This window comes from Cheilinus undulatus, linkage group 14 (assembly GCF_018320785.1).
Source record: "Cheilinus undulatus linkage group 14, ASM1832078v1, whole genome shotgun sequence".
Lineage (NCBI taxonomy): Eukaryota > Metazoa > Chordata > Actinopteri > Labriformes > Labridae > Cheilinus > Cheilinus undulatus.
In genome coordinates, this window is record NC_054878.1 from 14,902,441 (window position 1) to 14,920,495 (window position 18,055).

The window sequence follows — 18,055 nt, forward strand, 5'->3', positions numbered from 1 at the left end:
CAACTTAAACTCACCACATCTAATGCTTTCTTATGTTTCATGGCCTCGTGTTTCAGATCTCACACTAAACTATGATCTGATAGCAGTCGTGAGGAAGTTTTGCGGAAGTCGTGACGTAGTCACCGTTCCGGACTACTTAAAAGTCTGTCAACGCCCCGCACGTCCGGGATTTACCTCACTCTGAGTCAACTTACCGACGGTTCAACGTGACAGCCTGGGGGCTTTTGTTTATACTGGAATGGCGGTCTTTCATTTTATTCTGAGCTGGGCTGCTCAAATTCTGATACTTCTCCTCATTCTAAGTTGCTTTGCCTTTCTCGGCTTTTGCTGTTATATTAAACACATTCATGACAAATACGACCACATACCTGGACCACCGAGAGACAGGTGAGTTCAACTGGTTGTTGTTCAGTTGACGCCAACGCTAACTTCCCGTCATGTAAGACAGCTAATAATAGCGAAAACAACCGGAATTTACCACAGTGATACCTTACATCTAATGCTATTCTCTCACAGTTTCCTCCTTGGACACTCTCCATCGATGCTAAAAGTGATGAAAGGTGGCGGAAACGTGCATGACAAATTCAAGGAATGGTAAGGTTGGATTTCATGCCCGTGCATGAATAAAAAACTACCAGTCGACAGTGCACTGACGTTTTTTAGATCCTTGATTTAACCCCAAATTATTTATTATCGCGTCATCATGCTCATGTGTTTAAGATTTTCATTTACCCTAAAATATCTATATTTGCATAGTACCTTACTTGTAACTACATGTTTATTATTTAGGTAAACTTATGATAAACATATTGTTGCAGGGTTGAGGCATGTGGGCCAGTTTGCAGGATAAATATTCTACATTACATTATACTCCTTGTGACCTGCCCAGAGACAACCAAGGTAAAAACCTATTCTTGGTATTTAGGGGAAATGATAGAAAATATATAATCACAAATGTAGTTTCCGAAAACATCTTTTAAAATTTGATCAACTTCCTTGATATTGTGTTGAAACACCACACCTTATTGTGGAATGTATGTCACCTAAATTTCAGAAGCATTGCATAATAAACAGTGTAAATGTGGCACCAACTTGTTTGTTTACCCTTTCAAAATGAAAAAAATGGGCCATACAGTGCCCTCTGTTGTCGTTTTAATCCAGTGTGTACATAAACACCCTGATAATATTGGCATTAAAAGTACTGTTTTCTTTCTTTAATGGATTTGTTTCAGGAAGTCCTGTTGTCCCCAAAGTACCCTAAGGACAAATTCCTGTACAAGAGACTCTTCTACCTCTTCAGTGAAAGGTTGTTTAGGTTGCTAGATTATTTAGACTTGTCAATAATACTGAGTTTGGAAGGATTTTTTTTAACTTAAGTACTCTCATGTTTTAAAAGTGAACTTGCTTCAGTCTACTCCTGTGGCAACTACAGTGACTTTATTAGTTCACTTCACTGTTTTTGTTGTGTCTGCTGTCTGTCTCAAAGGTTCCTGGGTAATGGTCTGGTAACAGCACAGGACCATGGAGTGTGGTATAAACAGCGGCGGATCATGGACCCTGCTTTCAGCAGCTTGTGAGTTATTAGAAGATAAAGACTGAAAGGAGTAGCTGGCTATTAAATAGTTTTTTCTATTTATCTTTTGAATGAAGTTATTTTCTAACAACATTTTTGTGGAGTTTTGCAGCCTTAATTGTCCAGTTTCTAAAGATCCTGTTATTTCCAGGTATTTGAGAGGTCTTATGGGCACCTTCAATGAGAGGGCAGAGAAAATGATGACTAAACTTGCGGAAATGGCTGATAACAGAACAGAGGCCAAAATGCTACACCTATTCAACAGTGTAACCCTTGATGTTATTGCTAAGGTATTTTTTCTAATATCTGTTTTACTGTGTGGAAGAGCAGAACTATCAAGTTGCACTGATTTTTCTACATGAGAATACATGTCTGTTTTCTTGGTAACTCTTAGGTTGCTTTCGGTGTGGATTTAGACCTGCTGCAGAATAGTTCACCCTTCCCTAAAGCCATAGAGGCATGCCTGAAAGGGATGACGTACTACATTAGGGACAGCTTTTTTGAGGTAAGAAGAATCTGATAGAGAATAATGGCAAAAATAAGATTCATTTAAACAACATGCAGTTTTAATTTTGAAACTGCAGTACAAGCCAAAGAATCGCCAATTTGTTAATGAAGTCAGGGAAGCGTGCCGCCTGCTGCGAACTACTGGAGCAAAATGGATCAATGAGAGACAGACAAGCGTGAGAAACGGTGATGATGTCCCCAAGGATATCCTCACACAAATCATCAAAACTGCTGGCAAAGGTTGGTATGAAGATGTTGTTGTTCTGTCATTACTTTGTTTTGTAAAGCACTTTGTGACCTGTTTGTGAGAGGTGCTTTATCAAATAAACTTCACTTACTCAGTAAAGTTCAGTTCAATAAAATCCAGTCAGATAAGTTCAAACTTTTGACATTGTCCCAAGATCTAGATAAGAGCCTTGTGATTACTTTAAACTTTAGAGAATTTCATAACATGGAAGAAAGATTTATTTAAAAAACAAGTATTACCATCTCAACATGTGCATGATTGATGTGCATTACTCTTAGAATTAACGTGTACAGTAATATTCTTGTACCTGCTCCCAGTTATACAGTAAACACTGTAAAAGTAGGTAAAATAGGTGACTATACATGTTTGGCTTTTAGCCTCATATTGGGTGTTAATGTTTGTTTTCCAGGCTGTTTAACGTTTTAATGGGGTAACTAGAATAATGTTTGCTTTAAATCGTATTTTTCCAATAATGCAGAGGAGAACATGTCTAAAGAAGATGAAGAGTTTATGGTGGACAACTTTGTGACATTTTTCATTGCAGGTGAGTTTTTATTTTTTCTTTCCTTTATGCTTGAAATGTTTCAAATCAAGCTGCATGTGAGGAGTCAGGCTAACAATTTAAGGGGAAATCCATCTGTAATTTCACAAATACCAGATGATCATCATTTTAAGACAAGTTTCTATTTGAGTATTTAAAGACTTATTCACTACTTTTTGTATGCCCTGCTTTAAACAAGCTGATGGCACATTTTTTTGTGTTGATTGGCTTGGATTTCACTGTTTTCCCTTTTTTGTCTCACTGGACAGCTAGATGAAAGCTCCTCAATGCTCCCTGACTTTGCCAGCAGTCGGAGCATAAGGATTGCTTAACCGTGGATCCAGAGATCTGATTCGTGGTGCTGGACTTGTATTTCAATGATGGCTTTATGAAGAAGGAGTTTGACGGTGTATTTGTAGGTGGACGCTGGAGTATCTGCAGGGTTTTTAGAAGTGCGCAGCTCTTTAGAGGTGACCACTGGCTTCTGGTTGCAACCCTGAAATTGTGGCTGAGGTGCCCCAGGAAGGCTGGCTCAGGTCGAATCAGATTGGATGTCGGTCAACTTGGTGAGCCAGATGTTGCACAGGTGTACACGGCTGGGCTCGAGGCCACTCTTGGAGCACCAGGTGCCTCTCAAGAGCCTGAGTTTTTCTGGGAGGACTTCTACCCTGGCTGCTGTCAGTGAATGCATCCCAGAGTTACAAAGGGGGGGGGGGTCTCATCTCTGTGGGAACCATTGATAGCAAACTGGGCAGGAGACTGAGACATGAGACTGCAAGGATGATGTAGAGGCCAGGGTTTGTGGCTGGTGTAAGACTTTAGATGGTCCACCACGGCACAAATAATGACCACCCAGCTTACAGAGGCACCCTAATGTCACAATCCTGACAGAGGAGTCAGATATCAAGGAAAGATGGTCTGGCTACTTTGAGGAGTGTATTTGGGCAGATCGCCCAGCTGTGAGCTCCAAATGGATGCTGCAGATGCAGAGAGTGCAGACCCACCTGTGAGCTGTGGCCCACTAACTGTCAAGAAGATTTGACAGGAGCAAAAGGTGTATGTGGAATCAAGGCTGAGATGATCAAGGAAGGTGGTAAAACCTCCCTCCTGTGGTTGCATGCTCTCACCTGCTCAGTATGGAGAACAGGCATCATCCCTGCTGACTGGATGAGGGGTATTGTTGTTCCAGTCTGGAAGCTTGGCAAGGTCCTTGCAGTGAAACTGCTGAACAGGATCTATGATCCGCTTCTTCAACAACAGGGGCCTGAACAGTTGGGCTCTACACCTAAGAGGTCTACAGTAGACCGTATCCTGGCTCTTTGGGTTGTCACTGGGCCCTTTCAGAAATTCAGTAGAGAGCTGCTTACAGCCTATGTTGGCATTTGACCTGGTGAGTAGAGTTGCCCTCTGGACGATTCAGGATCTCTGTGGGATCCCGCATTTGCTCATCCAGCTGAAGTCTGCCCTATATTCATGTACAGAGAGTGCTGAGAAGTGTGGTGGCTCCACCTCTGACATCCTCCCAATGGTTTTTGGGGCAGGGGTGTGTCATAGCCCCTATGCACTTCAGTACCTGTGTGGAGTGGATAATGGGATGGGAAACGGGCAGCAAACTGTGGAGTGTCATTTGGTGATGTCCAGATCCCTGGTCTGAAGTTTGCTGATGATGCTGTAGATGTCCTTGTGGGCCTTACTCACTGAGTGAGGAGGCTGAAACGCTGGGATTGCACATCATCTCCTAGACAAAACAAAGATCCAGGCATTTGGGGATGCCTTGGATGCTGCCATTCAATCAGTGTCTGTGAATGGTGAAAGTGTGGAAGTAGAGCAGTTCAACTAACTTGGCAGAATAATTCATAGATCTGCTGACTGGGAGGCTGAGATCAATCACGGTCTTCTTGGACCCACGCAAGGGGGTTCACTGAGCAAGACAGTGTGGCATTCCCTTTGTCTGAACGTGTGGATGAAAGTCAGTCTTTCTGTGCTTGTTTCTTCTGGTCTTAATATACTCTTTTGTGGCCTGGATGCTGAATGATGGTCAGAGGTGCCAACTGGACTCCTTAGTGGCATCTTCTTTTCAGCACATCTTTGGGTATTGTTGGCAAGACGCTGACGTGCTCATGAGATCAGGGATGGGAAGGGTCACAGTCCTCATATGGGAACAGCCACTGTGTTTCCACGGTCACCTGGTGCACTACACTGGTCAAGGACTTGGTGGGCTGGATCAGATACTGGGGGCAATTGTGTACACTGTGGAGCAGCTGGGAGGACACCTGGAGAGGTGGGGCATAGACCAGGCGCATGCCTGGAGGATGGCCATCAGAAAGCTAGAGTGTTACAGGACCAAGGTTGACATGGCAAGTGCTGAACTGTCATGTTGACCTTTTGTAAAGCTGGTTAACACTATTTTTTTTTGTCCTTTTTAACATATTAGGGCAAGAAACAACAGCTAATCAACTGGCTTTTTGTGTCATGGAGCTTGGAAGAAACCCTGATGTCCTGGAGAAGTAAGAACTATTAACTGGTGAACTATTCATGCTGTGCAAATCTGTTCAAAGTGACCTGAATTTGTATTTTTCCCCCCTTAGAGTGAAGAAAGAGGTGGATGATGCCATGGGGATGAAACAGGAGATCAGTTATGAAGATCTGGAGAAACTGGTCTATCTTTCACAGGTATGTATCATGAAGGGAGAATATGATTAAGGTGTTTATGGGAGTGAATCATGATGTCTTGAATAGGTTGTTCACAATATCATTTTTTTTTAAGTTAATTAATTTTTAAAGTTGCTATTAAAACCACAGCAACAAACACTGTGTCCTAGTCACCTAATCAAACCCCCTTAAGGGTGGCCAGGAAAAGAGACTAGGTTAGGCACTCAAACATCTGGAGGTAGCTTGAAGTAGATCAACTGTTCCTTTGCATCAGAAGGAGTAGGTTTAGGTGGTTTTGGCATCTGATCAGGATGCCTTCTGGTTTCCTGGGGTCTTCTAGGAACATCCAACTGGGATGAGACTGCAGGGTTGACCCAGAACTCACTGGGGGGATTATATATCTCTTCTGGACTGAGAACGCCTCAGGATTCCCCAGGAGATGGAAAGTGTTTTTCCAGAGAGGGGTGTCTGGGTCAACTTTCTTTGCCTACTGGCATTGCGACTCTACCACAAATATCCAGAAGAAACTGGATAAATACTCTTGTGCTCTGTCTAAACTGCACAAATACACTGGCAACGTTTATACTTTGTACTTTGTAGACAGAAATCTGTCCTCTTTTACTTGTGGTAGATTTGTTGAAAATATTACAGAACATCGGATTTTTCTTTTTGAAGCTTGCATACTTTAGAATTGTACCTCTGTAAGTAACAGAGATTGCATCTTTTTTAAAAGATGTGGTGTCAACCTTAGTTGTAAATGTGTTTTGATTTTTTTTCCCTTCTCTATTAACCTAGTTTCTTACTTCACACTGTCTTATTTTCAATATCAGGGACAATCTATAGATGTTACATCCATCGGTGGTTTTACTATTGGGAAAGGTTGACAGGTGCTTTGTGCACTAAGAGGCCTGAAGCATATGCAGTGGCGTACGACGATGTAAAATGTTTAAATATTTCCCAAAGAGCATAAAAATGCAGAGTTTGATATAGACCAGATAACTCTATGAAGGACGCATGGACTTCTCACTTAAGTTCAAGCCCATCATAAAGCCCTGATATGTTTTCAAATCAAGCAAAGTAGATCCATATAGAAACCTACAGTCTATTAAACAGTGGATTACTATGAGGTAAAATGGCATTAAATACATTTAAAAATCTCGATCTGTGGCAGAAGAACATACATGTAGTGTTGACAGTAGTTTACCTTGTCTTGAGGCAAGGTAAACTACTGTCTTGTGGAGACTTTTGGTTCCACTGCTACTCAAATGAGCAGTGGTGGACAAGCACTGCTTGCTTACATTTAGGTACATCCAGAGTTGTTATTCTGTGGCTTTGTTAATTGAAGAGATGCTACAGAATATCATGTTTTGCCAGCTTTGATTGCTTTATGCAAATAAACAAAAAACGGCCTCATATATTTGCCTGGGGCCTCCAGATTACTAAAATGCCTCCTGGCTATGTCAGAAAGATTTGTCTTTGTGTCAAAATCTGCTTTTATGTTTCATCTCTTTTTCTTTTTTTCAATACCTTTATAGGTAACTAGATTTGGACCTAATATTTGTAACCTCTTCCCAGGTGCTCAAAGAAACTCTGAGGATTTACCCAATAGGTGTTGGCACATCACGTGATATACCAAATGATATTGTCATCGATGGTATCCATGTACCTGCAGGAGTCACGATTTTTGTAAGTCATTCATGTAATTGTCTGTCTTAAACAGGAAACATGACCTGAGAATGTGCGATGTGTTTAACCTTTTTTTTGTAAAGACTTTCACTGTCAAACATATGACCAAAAATGCTTTTGTTTGTTTGAAATGAATAGATAATCAGCATTTATTCTCATGTACGTTTATTCCTTCTGAAATTCAGTTCAACTCCTACATCACTGGGAGGATGGAAAAATTCTTCAAGGATCCGCTGAAGTTTGATCCAGACAGATTTCACCCTGATGCTCCAAAGTGAGTAGCACACAACTTTCAGATAGTAAAGATGAATGTCAGATCATTGATCGCTGGATAAAATAAATGATGTGGGTTTAACAGGGCATTTCCTTACCTCTTTTTTTATAAGGCCTTATTACTGCTACTACCCCTTTGCTCTTGGCCCGCGTAGATGCCTCGGACAAACCTTTGCTCAGGTGGGTACAGTCATAAATAATCAGCACAAACAAGCGATGAAACACATATTAATTCTGTGGATGATGGGGTCTTTACAGATGGAGGCTAAAGTGGTGATGGCCAAGCTGCTCCAGAGATTTGACTTCACCCTAACGCCAGGACAGACCTTTGACGTCCAGGACTGTGGCACACTCAAGCCAAAGAGTGGAGTGCTGTGCTCGATCAGATACAGAGATTACAAGAAAGAAAAGAAAGAACAATAAGGAAACAGGAAACAGAGAGAGACAAATTCTAACTCTACGATGCTTTTTTTATAATGATATTGGATGTATGTACACATGAACTTTTATACTGATTTTAATGTTCTTTACAGGGATGACAGTTTGGAAAACTTTTTCACTTTTTACTATAACAACAAAAAAAAGATCCTTTATTTCTTTTCAGAGTTAAGTTTTTAGACCTGACCAATCACTGTTTATAACCACTGAGACTTTATGCATCTTTATTTTAACACTAATGCTCTGAACAAATCGCTTGCACTGATTGAGATAACTTTAATAAATGGTTTATTAGCAAGGTGCCTGAATCTGGTCCGAGTCTATGCTCTTTTTTATTCTCTCATAACATTTTGAAAGTATTTTGGAGGTACCATTTGTGCTTCCATTTCATAGAATAAAAACCATGTAAGAGTTTTCTTGGGAATAGGCATTTATTTTATTAATTATTTAAAAGAAACATGCAATTTCGTTGGTTGTTGGGACTACATTTTGATGTTTCTGTAATAAAAAAGTACAGAGAGCCTATGAGGAGGAATCAATTTTACTAATTTTAATGTTAAAACTTTGTTACTTCAACTCAGTAATTGAAACTGACCATTTTCCCCTCATTTTATTCATTCAAAAATTCACAAAGAAAAGCTTTATGTTGAATTAAATGTCAAGTGAACACATGAAACAAGTTTTGGAAAAATAAAAGCATATCCATCTTGTTTCTTGGTGCTCTAGCATACATATGAATGTAAGTTTAACTTTATAAAAACAGTAATTTACTTTTACATTTGTATTTTTTGAGGAATAATTGTATTTAACTACATTTTAGAAAGCACAAAGTACTGAGTAAAAATGAGCACAAAAAGAATGAAAGGGTCCAAGCTTTCTGCAAACAACATGAAACTGGCCAGTAATTTGACTACACATGATGATAGGTCGTACATTGGGAGAGAATATCTCAACATTTTAGCTCCAAACAACTCTTGCCTTTTACTTTAGGATAGGGCAAACCTTAGAGTTAATGACCTGGTTGGAGATTCATATTTTCTTGTTATTGCGCACTTAAAACATCATATTTCACTCTATAAGCTCTTTGGGTATCGAAAGCAAGAGGATACACCAGAGTCTGATTCTGTATTGGTCCTTCGTATTTCAAAGTTAGAGCAATCTTGCTTCTCATGTGTGTGTCTGCAATTGTACACAAGGGGGCGGTATGACACTGAAAAGAAATGTCAAAGCACCTGTTAAACTGCAGCTTTCAGAGGACTGAAACTCAAATGTTTCACTCACTCTCCCTCAGAAGTTTGTTTTTTACGTTTCTGTGGAAATTCAGCTTTTTAAGAGGTATATCAAATTGTAGTTCGAGGCTGAGGATTAATTGAAAAGTTTTAAATAAAACCACACAAAAGAAAGTAACAATGTCTGGGTAAAATGAAGCATTAAAATAGCTGTAAATGTACATAGTTAAAGCCGCAGTTTTGTGTTATGTCCACCTTTATTTTTTTTAAATATTAGTGAATGTTTGTGTAAGTGTTGAACTTGCGTTACTGTTCCTTTAAGAGGGCTGAGCTCGTGCCCGCTGAATCTTCGCCGCACTTTTCATCTACCTGCTGCCCACTCCGCTCGAGCGTCTTGATTGGTCGTCTTGGCCGAAATCCTCTTGAATGATTTCAAACCCGAGTGTTTGGACGGGGAGGAGGGGGTCGGCTGCTAATTCCGAGCTGGCTGGCTGGAAGGGCTTTGAGTCCTCCGTCCACTAACAACAGCACCTTCAGTAAAGAGGCTTAACCGAGCGGAGCTGTTGACGGTGAAACGGTTCACGAGAGCACCGTTGGAAGGAAAGTGCGCTTTTACGGGTGTCGTGTTTACTCCAATTTTAAACTTTTAGCCTAAATTAGCTTTTAGCCAGCGGTAGGATTTTCATTCGTGCTTTGTCTGTGGCTCATCATTTGAATAGGATGTCCAGCGCAGACGGCGCACATTGCGGTGGGACGCGGTTTGTTGTGCTGACAAGACTCGCAGCCAGGACCTGATTGAAAATCTGGTAATCGTTTTAAAACCATGTATTTGCTTATTTGACGGAATGTGAATATTTTCTGTTGTTTGGGGGATACATGTTAGATTTTCCTTGAGCAGATTAGCGAGGGCGTTCAGTTCATGCACGGGTTGCCATAGCATCACATTAATTAATTAATTAATTAATTTTCCTTTTCATTACGGCCTGTTGAAGCGGAGGGCACAGAGACACTTTCAGATTTTGGACAATGTATTTCCACACTATTCCGCTACTGAAGCTGGGTTAGCTTTCACGGATATTTTCGAGACACCGTTTAAAGATTTGAGACTCAAAGCCAAGGCAGTCATGGCTAAGAATCCATCCGAGGGGCAGAAGGATGAGCTGAGCCAGCTGACGGACGAGGAGCTGCTGCGGCTCAGCAAAGAGGAGCTGGTCCGGAGATTAAGGAGGGTTGACAGCGAGAAAATGAACTTGATGATTGAGCATGGCAACATGATGAAAGACATAAACCGGAGGCTGCAGGTGCACTTGCATGAAATCCGGAGCCTGAAGGAAATCAACCAGAAACTGCAGGACGATAACCATGAACTCCGTGAGCTGTGCTGCTTCCTGGACGATGACCGACAGAAGGGCAAGAAGCTGTCCCGGGAGTGGCAGCGCTTCGGCCGCTACACAGCCAGTGCCATGTGGAAGGAGGTGGGTACTTACATGATGAAGCTGAAGGAGCTGGAGGCCAACCAGGAGACCGTGTTGAGGGAGAACTCTGAGCTGAAGGAGATTATCCTCATGCTGGATGAGGAGAGGAACGGAGCGGGGTCCAGGAGCTCCATAGACAGTCAGTCCAGTTTAACCAACCTGAACGGAGGCACCAGCACGGTCAGGGATGTTGGAGATGGCAGCAGTACTTCCAGCACAGGTAGTGCTGGTAGCCCTGACCACCACAATCACAACCACATACACAAGCCCAGCACAGAGAACAATAAGATGGGCCCCACCATGAGGAGGTCCATGGATGACCTGTCAGCACCCCACCACCACAGGAGCATCCCCAATGGACTGAATGGTGAGTAGACACCCACTTTCCACCTGTGGAAACACACCTGTTTGACACAGCCTGCATGCAGGCCTAACAAGATGCCCCTCATAGCATCCAGCCAATCAGACAAGAGATTAGTTTGAAAACAAAGGCTGTTTGGCCTCTAACTACAGAAGCCCTTAGTGGACATGCATACATTTTAGCTTATCCGGCTGCCCTGTGATAAGCAAAACTTTGTTGTTTTCAGGAGATTGTGATTTGCTTACCAAGGGGTGGTTGTAGTAATTTGGAGGCACTAGGTAGTACGAGACCCCTCCTCACTTTTTTAAAACAATCATAGCCGGTGAAAAACATTTTTCAAAGTGTCTCTTTTTAGCACTACAATATTTATTATGAATACCATGCATGCCAAATACCCAACAGTACTTGCTCAGCACCTCCTAGAGCAGCGCCATAACTCAAACTCACCACATCTAAGTGCTTTAACATGCCTCTAGGCCTGGCGTAACCAATAAAAATAAAGAATATATGCACATCATTGGGACAGTATCTGTTTTTCTGCCATAAGTCATCCATTTTTTATTTATTGCCTGTGGTTTGGACCTTGCATCAGATAAGGCCTCCCCCTGAATTTAAACTCTATTTTGATACCTTTTTATTCACTTTTGACACCTCATTAACATTCAAAATGCACTCCTGAATCGCTAATCATTAACTTTAGACATATACCTCATATTTAATGTACAATAAATTAAGGTGCATAAGGCCCCAGGCAATTATATCATTGCCTTTCCTCACTATCTTGCAAGAACAGCGCCGCCTTTACCGTTAAAATGAGTAGATTTAAGCTGTTTTATTGACATCAAGAAATTCACTTATCACAGGAAAAAAATCAGTGTTTTTTATGTCAAGATAATGGTCCAAAAATGTCGATCTCTTAAGAAAACAACCAGAAAATACACCTTATCACTGGAAAAAGAAGTAAAATGCAATGTATGGATCCATGCTCATCTACAGCTTCCATTTTTAACAGTAAACACTGCTTGTATTTGTTTTATTCCAGTGTTTGTGCTCTAAAGTCTCTCTCAAGTGAGCTTAGATGACTCATAAAGTGTCACTCCTTATTTAAACAGCAGAAGAAAACAGGTTCTTGTTCTTTGCAGTTCTCTTAAAGTTAGAATTATGCATATTTTTATGTGGCTGAGCTTAAAGATGCAACCAGGGTAATCCAGCTGTATTATTCTTTTAGTTTTAGTGCTTTTAGACGGCACAGTTGGCATGTGTTGCATGCTTACCATGCACATGTGATTGCACCAACAACATATGCTGATAAAAATGGCTGTGAAGGATTATCATGGGGGGTCTTGGCTTAACCTTACTGTAAGTCTTGATTGGGGTGATTATAACACAGACCCACATGCACTCATAGCATCCTTAAGTGGCCTTTTCAGCCCCACGCGACTCCATCATTTGAATCTGCGCTGATTTAGGTCACTGCACTTGTGGTCCTCAAGAAAGACGACTTATCTAAATAGCTTTTAAAGAAGAGGGCTCAAGCAAATTGATTTTCTTGGGGTCGTTGGCTGATTATCACTGTCGTCTTTGCTTGTGGAAGAGCACTCATGTCTGCTTAGGGCTAGTTTGAAATGCATGGCGTGGGACCAGAAATCAATGTGCCTGTTTTAAGACCCAAATACACGGCTGAAAGCTCAAAGCCAGGATGAAAAAGCCCTGATGGAACAGGAGGACACTAAGCCTCGTTTAGCTAGGACACTGGCTGATAACTCCATGATCTGTTCAGCATGGAGAATAAATTCAGTTTCAGAGAGGGTGAAAAAAAAATCCCCCCTTAAGAGGAAACTTTATATTTTCTATGTCACCCTGATTTACAAGGACATAGCTGCACATAGAAGCTCAAAGCAAGCTACAAATCAGATTACACAGGTCACTTGTTATTCATGGGACATTCTTGGAATTGTGGACTGAAACCCGTGAAGGTAACGAATGCTCAAGGATGCGTTGAGGAACAGCTGAGAGAATCCATGGAGATTTACAGGAACACACATTTTTTTACAGTGTTTTTCTATCGTTGCTCAACATCAATATTGTTTCTGTAGCGGCCCAGCACCTCTCTGTGCTGCTGTTTTCCTGGATGTGTGTGACATTGTGTGCCCCTGAGGCCATGGCGCAGTGTGTTCATCATTGTCATTGACATACAGATACACACAAAGGTACTCAAATGACACATCTGGCATGGGAAAGACCTAGTTTGTTATTGCTTTGTGAGAATAGTGTATTGCTAATAAGACTGATGCCATCAAGCTGAAAATACCTCTAGATTTTTCCAGGGATGCACGATATTATCAGTTTGATATTAGTTTAGTCAGATATAAGCTGAAAATGTTTAATATCATAATTGCAGATATAACAGATGTTGCCAAAACTTACAACTGATATTTTGGCCCATATTGGCAGTATACATCCACCTGTATTGGCTGAAATTTTCTGCTTATCATGCTGTAAATATTGTCCCGTGTCAGCTGTAAATATATGCCTATATTTGCTGTGAATGTTGGCCTATATCGGCTGTAAATGTTAGTTTGTGTCAGCTGTAAATGTCAGCCTCTATCAGCTGTAATTCTCTGCCTATTTCAGCCATAAATGTTGGCCTATATCAGCTGTGAATCTCTGCCTATTTCAGCTGTAAATACTGGCATATGTCAGCTGTAAGTAATGACCTATATTGGCTGTAAATATTCACCCATGTCAGTTGTAAATATTGGCCTATAAGGGCTGCTAATAAAAGCCTATGTCTGATTTAAGTCACAGCCTATATTGGTTGTAAAACTGGCCTATATCATTTGTAAATCTTGGCCTACTTCAGCCTTTGTCAACTGTAAATATCAGCCTATATCACCTGTAAATATCAACACATATTGGCTGTTGATATTGGTCTGTGTCATCTGAAAATCTCAGGCTGTATCTTCTGTAAAACTTTTTTGGCTGTGAATCTTGGCTTATTTCGGCTGTAAATCTCTCTCGATATCGGCTATAGAACTCACTCTACATTGGCTGCAAATAAAGTTTGCCTAACCAGGAGCAGCCAAGCAAAGATTTTTGACCAATCAAGGAGTAAACTAAAGGTCAAATGGAAGCAACTTCATGTGAAAAGAAAACAGATCCATTGTTGACATTGTGTTGTGAAATAAACTAAGATTTCAATCAATATAAACAACAACAAAGAAATTACAACATTGATCTGAATCTGCTATTACACAAGTTGGATGAATGCACCCAGAGGCAGCATTTAATCACTTCTTTGGATCAATACAGCTCAAAAACCTGCTCTGATTTAAAGCTTAATTTCCTGAGGAGAGCTCCTACAGGCCTGACTGGTAGGAAAAATTCTTCCCCAGCACAGATTTACTCAATTGGCTGCTTGAAATCTGATTGGAGTGACTGTGTTGTGAGGTCAGATTTGCTCACGGTGTGTGAGGTCTGCATAGTCACTTTATTTAATGCTGTGTAAATGCCAGCGGTTCCCCTGGGCATTTAGGAGACAAGCTCGAGGATCGCCTCACAAGTGCTAAATGAACAGCATCTGTCAGTGTGCCAGACACAGATGGGAGGAAGAGGAGGAGGGTGAAATGTTAGTGTCCTCGGAGTCAAACCAACTGGTTTCTGGAGCTGGAGACTTTTGTTTCATAAATTTACAGCCAATTTTGACATTTTTTCATTGCATAGTGCATCCACTTAAGGGTAAAAGAGGCACATGGGAAATAGGGTATGAAAGGGGGGCCCCAGCAAAGGTCCTTCAATAGGTTTTGATGGTGTTGGGGGAGTGGCTGAGCGGTGGTAAGGGGTTGGATGGGAGGCCTGGGGGAGGAGCAGCGGGGGACTGTTGGAGGGTATATTGAGCTCCAAGGAGGCTGGGTTTCAGAGGCATCCTGCTGTCTGCTTAATTGAATTTCTTGTGCGTTGACACGGCTGACAACCCCCCCAATCCTCCTCCTTTTGGGACACAAGCTGTGCGTGTGCGTGTTTACTTGGACAGGGTGTGTATGTGAGGAGACTGAAGGCTAGAAATAAAAGAGTAGGAACAGCAGGGGCTACATTAAATAGCACGGTTTCATAACCTTTAGTGGTGACTTCTATTTCCGGACTTCTCCATGTCTGCGTTCGCTTTAGGTGGTCTGGAACCCAATTCCAGTCAAACAGGGGCTGAAACATGATGCCGTCACAGAGAGCTGGCATTAGCCTTCCTTATAGTGCAGCACAGACTCAGTATAGCTGTTTGAGATTGAGACAAAGTGGCCATACGAGACCCCAAAGTGCTGCTTTGACATCGTCCAGATAAACTGATAAAGATCCTCTATGCAATAATGCTTGTTGACCTTTAGCGGACCCTTGTACATGCTCTCGGCCTTGTAGCTGCCAAATTGCTTTAAAGGAACAATGTTTCTAACCCAGCAGGTGAAGAGACTCAAAACACGCCAGGGAGCAAGGTTTTTCATGCATGAACAGCAAGAGTGGGAGAGAGAGATTATCCAAGTGTGGCTAACTTCAACATGTTATTCTAGTTTTACTCCAGCTGAAAGAACAGGGTAGCAGGGGACTTTATTTTTGTATTAGAAGCTTTCCGAAACCATCCATGCATATGATACTACCAATTTAATGAATGACTTTCAGTTTTAACCCGTGATCACTGACAGCTATACCCGTGTTGATTTGAGTTCGGCCGTTACATGCACCAGGAGAAGCACATGTAGCCTACACTAATGCATGGAAAACAAAACATGCATTAAATAAAACACTGATTTAGGAAATGGATTTTAGTCCAGCTGTGAAGGTGAAAACTGGAGCCAGTTGTAGCACATGGATGCAGCCCTGGTGGGCCCATCTTTCACTTTCACACAAACTGATGTGTTTGTTTTTCCACGTGTGTGCCAGAGGCCAGTGAGATGTTAATTCAACACAACTTCTGTTGACTGATGGACATGACATGCTAAAACAGAGGACCTTCATTAATGAAAAGATAACAATGGCGTTTCACTCCCTTCCTTTATCCAGGAGGGAAGGGTACAGCTTTTAAAACTGGCTAGAATCATGTTAATGATGTTTAGAAAACCTTTTAGACAAAGTTTCAGTCCTGCTGCCACATTTTCTTCTTGTTAATGTAGAAGAAACCATAGCACAACAATCGAGCATATTATATTAGAGTTGGAGTTGATAAATATGAGCAGCAGTTGCTTATACTGCAATCACTGCAAAGAAGAAACAAGAGGAGACATCAGAGGAGCTCTAAAATGTGGCCACTGAATCAGCTGACACAGATGATGGAGAAATTTTTTTACACTTGGATAAGGAAATGCATGTCTGACAGTTTTGTAAGTAAATATTATGAGTTATAGCTTAGTCCACAGCCATTTGTCTCACTCTAGAGTAAGCACAATATTCATACAGACATTATTCAGGCTGGCAGTGACCCAGTGCACCCAGCGGACCAATCACAGGATGTGCATTGTCAGTTCAATGCATGGTGACACTTTTGAGGATTTGCATGTTGGCTACATGGCTAGTTTTCTGCAGCATTCAGGGCTACATGTACATCTGCTTTAGTGTAGATTTAACATAGAAGTATAAATAAGGATTTAGGTATGAGAAAATAGGATGACATACTGTATTTAGTTTGCTTTTGGTACCAGTTAACATCATGCATGATTTTGCTTTATTGAAGAGTAATTTATTGGATAAAAGCCAGTCTTGTAAAATCTTGAAATTGTACTGCAATGAAGCTTGTGTTTGTAGTAACTCGGTATACAGTAGTGATGCACGATACTAGATTTTTGCCAATATCCGATACGCCGATATTTACAGATTTATTTTAGCCAATACTGATATCGATACTGATATTTAAATATGTTTTCCATAACTAAAAATTCAATCCTTTGAACCAAATCTAAGGTTTGACGATGAACAAAGAAACAGACTTTTTTCTAAAAACACACTGTAAAGTTTAAAGAATGAGGATGAATAAAGAAAAAGATCTCAAATTACACAGGCCTGTTGGTCCAGCCTAAAACTCCTCTAATTTATTAGTATATATGGCCAAATTTTATAGTTGATATATGCTGATTTTCAAGGCCAAATATCAGATGTAAATATTAGCAGAAATTTGGCATCTGCTGATACCGACGTTTGCCTTCTTTAGCAAATATCTGCCATTACCGATATCAGGTCAATTATATTGTGCATCCCCAGAGTATAGGACAGTACCATCTGCATACAGTTGAACATGACAATGATGAAAGATTGAAGGCTAGTTATTTACGTAAATGGAAAAGAGAAGGGGGCTTAATATTGAGCCCTGAGGCACACCTCACTATTGAAATAACAAATCTGATTTGTTCCCACGTAACACATCCGTTGTTTCCAGTTGTGAAGATATGAACTGACCACAGAACTGTATTATAATCAAACCTATTACATATAGTTTGCCTAAAAGTGAATAATGGTCAACAAAATCCAAAGCCTCCAGTGATATCAACACAATCAAAGGCAGTGGAGGACGGACTCAGCATGTCCCTAAATAGCACAAAACATAGCAGCACAGTTTGAGTTTCACAGACAGACTAGTATGTTGTCACTGTTCTAGTTTTAATTATCTTCCATGTCTACATTTATTATTAAATTCAGTGATTCTCTCCATGTTTTACAAATTGCAGCACTAAACAAATAGAGGTGAATGAGGCTTATGAGGCCAGCTACTGTGCATCTGGTCTGGCTAGTTTGTTAGCTGTTAGCTCCCTTTGCTTAACAGCCAGCCCTACGAGTTGAGCTTTATCCCTGATCCTCTACCAAATATTCTGGAGATATGAATCTGAGTGTGGTCCTCCCTGTGGTGACTTCATCACACTTCATAAGTCTGACTACATCTGCACGTGACTCTCACAAACCAGTTTGCTAGGTTTGTGACTCACTAGGGATTAGCCTTATGAAACTTTCAACACAATGCACTCAATTGAATTTGATTCATTTGTTTTTAAAGGGTCGGCCTGCTCAGGCTCCTTACTTGCCTGACTGGAGTAAACTGT

General features: G+C 41.0%; 2 protein-coding genes across 5 annotated transcripts in view; both read left to right on the top strand.

Moving 5' to 3' along the window:
- The first annotated feature begins 184 nt into the window (after positions 1-184).
- LOC121521266 (cholesterol 24-hydroxylase-like) lies at positions 185-8,214 on the top strand. Its single transcript, XM_041805104.1, has 15 exons — positions 185-387; positions 517-594; positions 819-900; positions 1,233-1,306; positions 1,487-1,573; positions 1,725-1,863; positions 1,968-2,078; positions 2,158-2,320; positions 2,806-2,871; positions 5,303-5,375; positions 5,457-5,541; positions 7,096-7,206; positions 7,392-7,480; positions 7,593-7,659; positions 7,738-8,214. The coding sequence occupies exons 1-15, from the start codon at positions 239-241 to the stop codon at positions 7,900-7,902; spliced, it is 1,539 nt and encodes a 512-aa protein (XP_041661038.1). The 5' UTR covers positions 185-238; the 3' UTR covers positions 7,903-8,214.
- Positions 8,215-9,521: 1,307 nt separating this feature from the next.
- ccdc85cb (coiled-coil domain containing 85C, b) overlaps positions 9,522-18,055 on the top strand; it is an 85,008-nt gene continuing 76,474 nt past the window's right edge. For all 4 annotated transcript variants that reach the window (XM_041805105.1, XM_041805106.1, XM_041805107.1 and 1 more), the window contains exon 1: positions 9,522-10,988. In XM_041805105.1, the coding sequence (XP_041661039.1) occupies positions 10,271-10,988 (718 nt within the window). In that variant the 5' untranslated portion in view covers positions 9,522-10,270. The remainder of the gene's footprint in view (positions 10,989-18,055) is intronic.

Bases quoted from the DNA above. Each gene is read 5' to 3' on its own strand.
- LOC121521266 (XM_041805104.1), top strand. From the start codon at position 239: ATGGCGGTCTTTCATTTTATTCTGAGCTGGGCTGCTCAAATTCTGATA. The intron at 901-1,232 runs GTAAAAACCTAT...GATTTGTTTCAG, and splicing joins CCTGCCCAGAGACAACCAAG to GAAGTCCTGTTGTCCCCAAA. The intron at 2,872-5,302 runs GTGAGTTTTTAT...TTAACATATTAG, and splicing joins TGTGACATTTTTCATTGCAG to GGCAAGAAACAACAGCTAAT.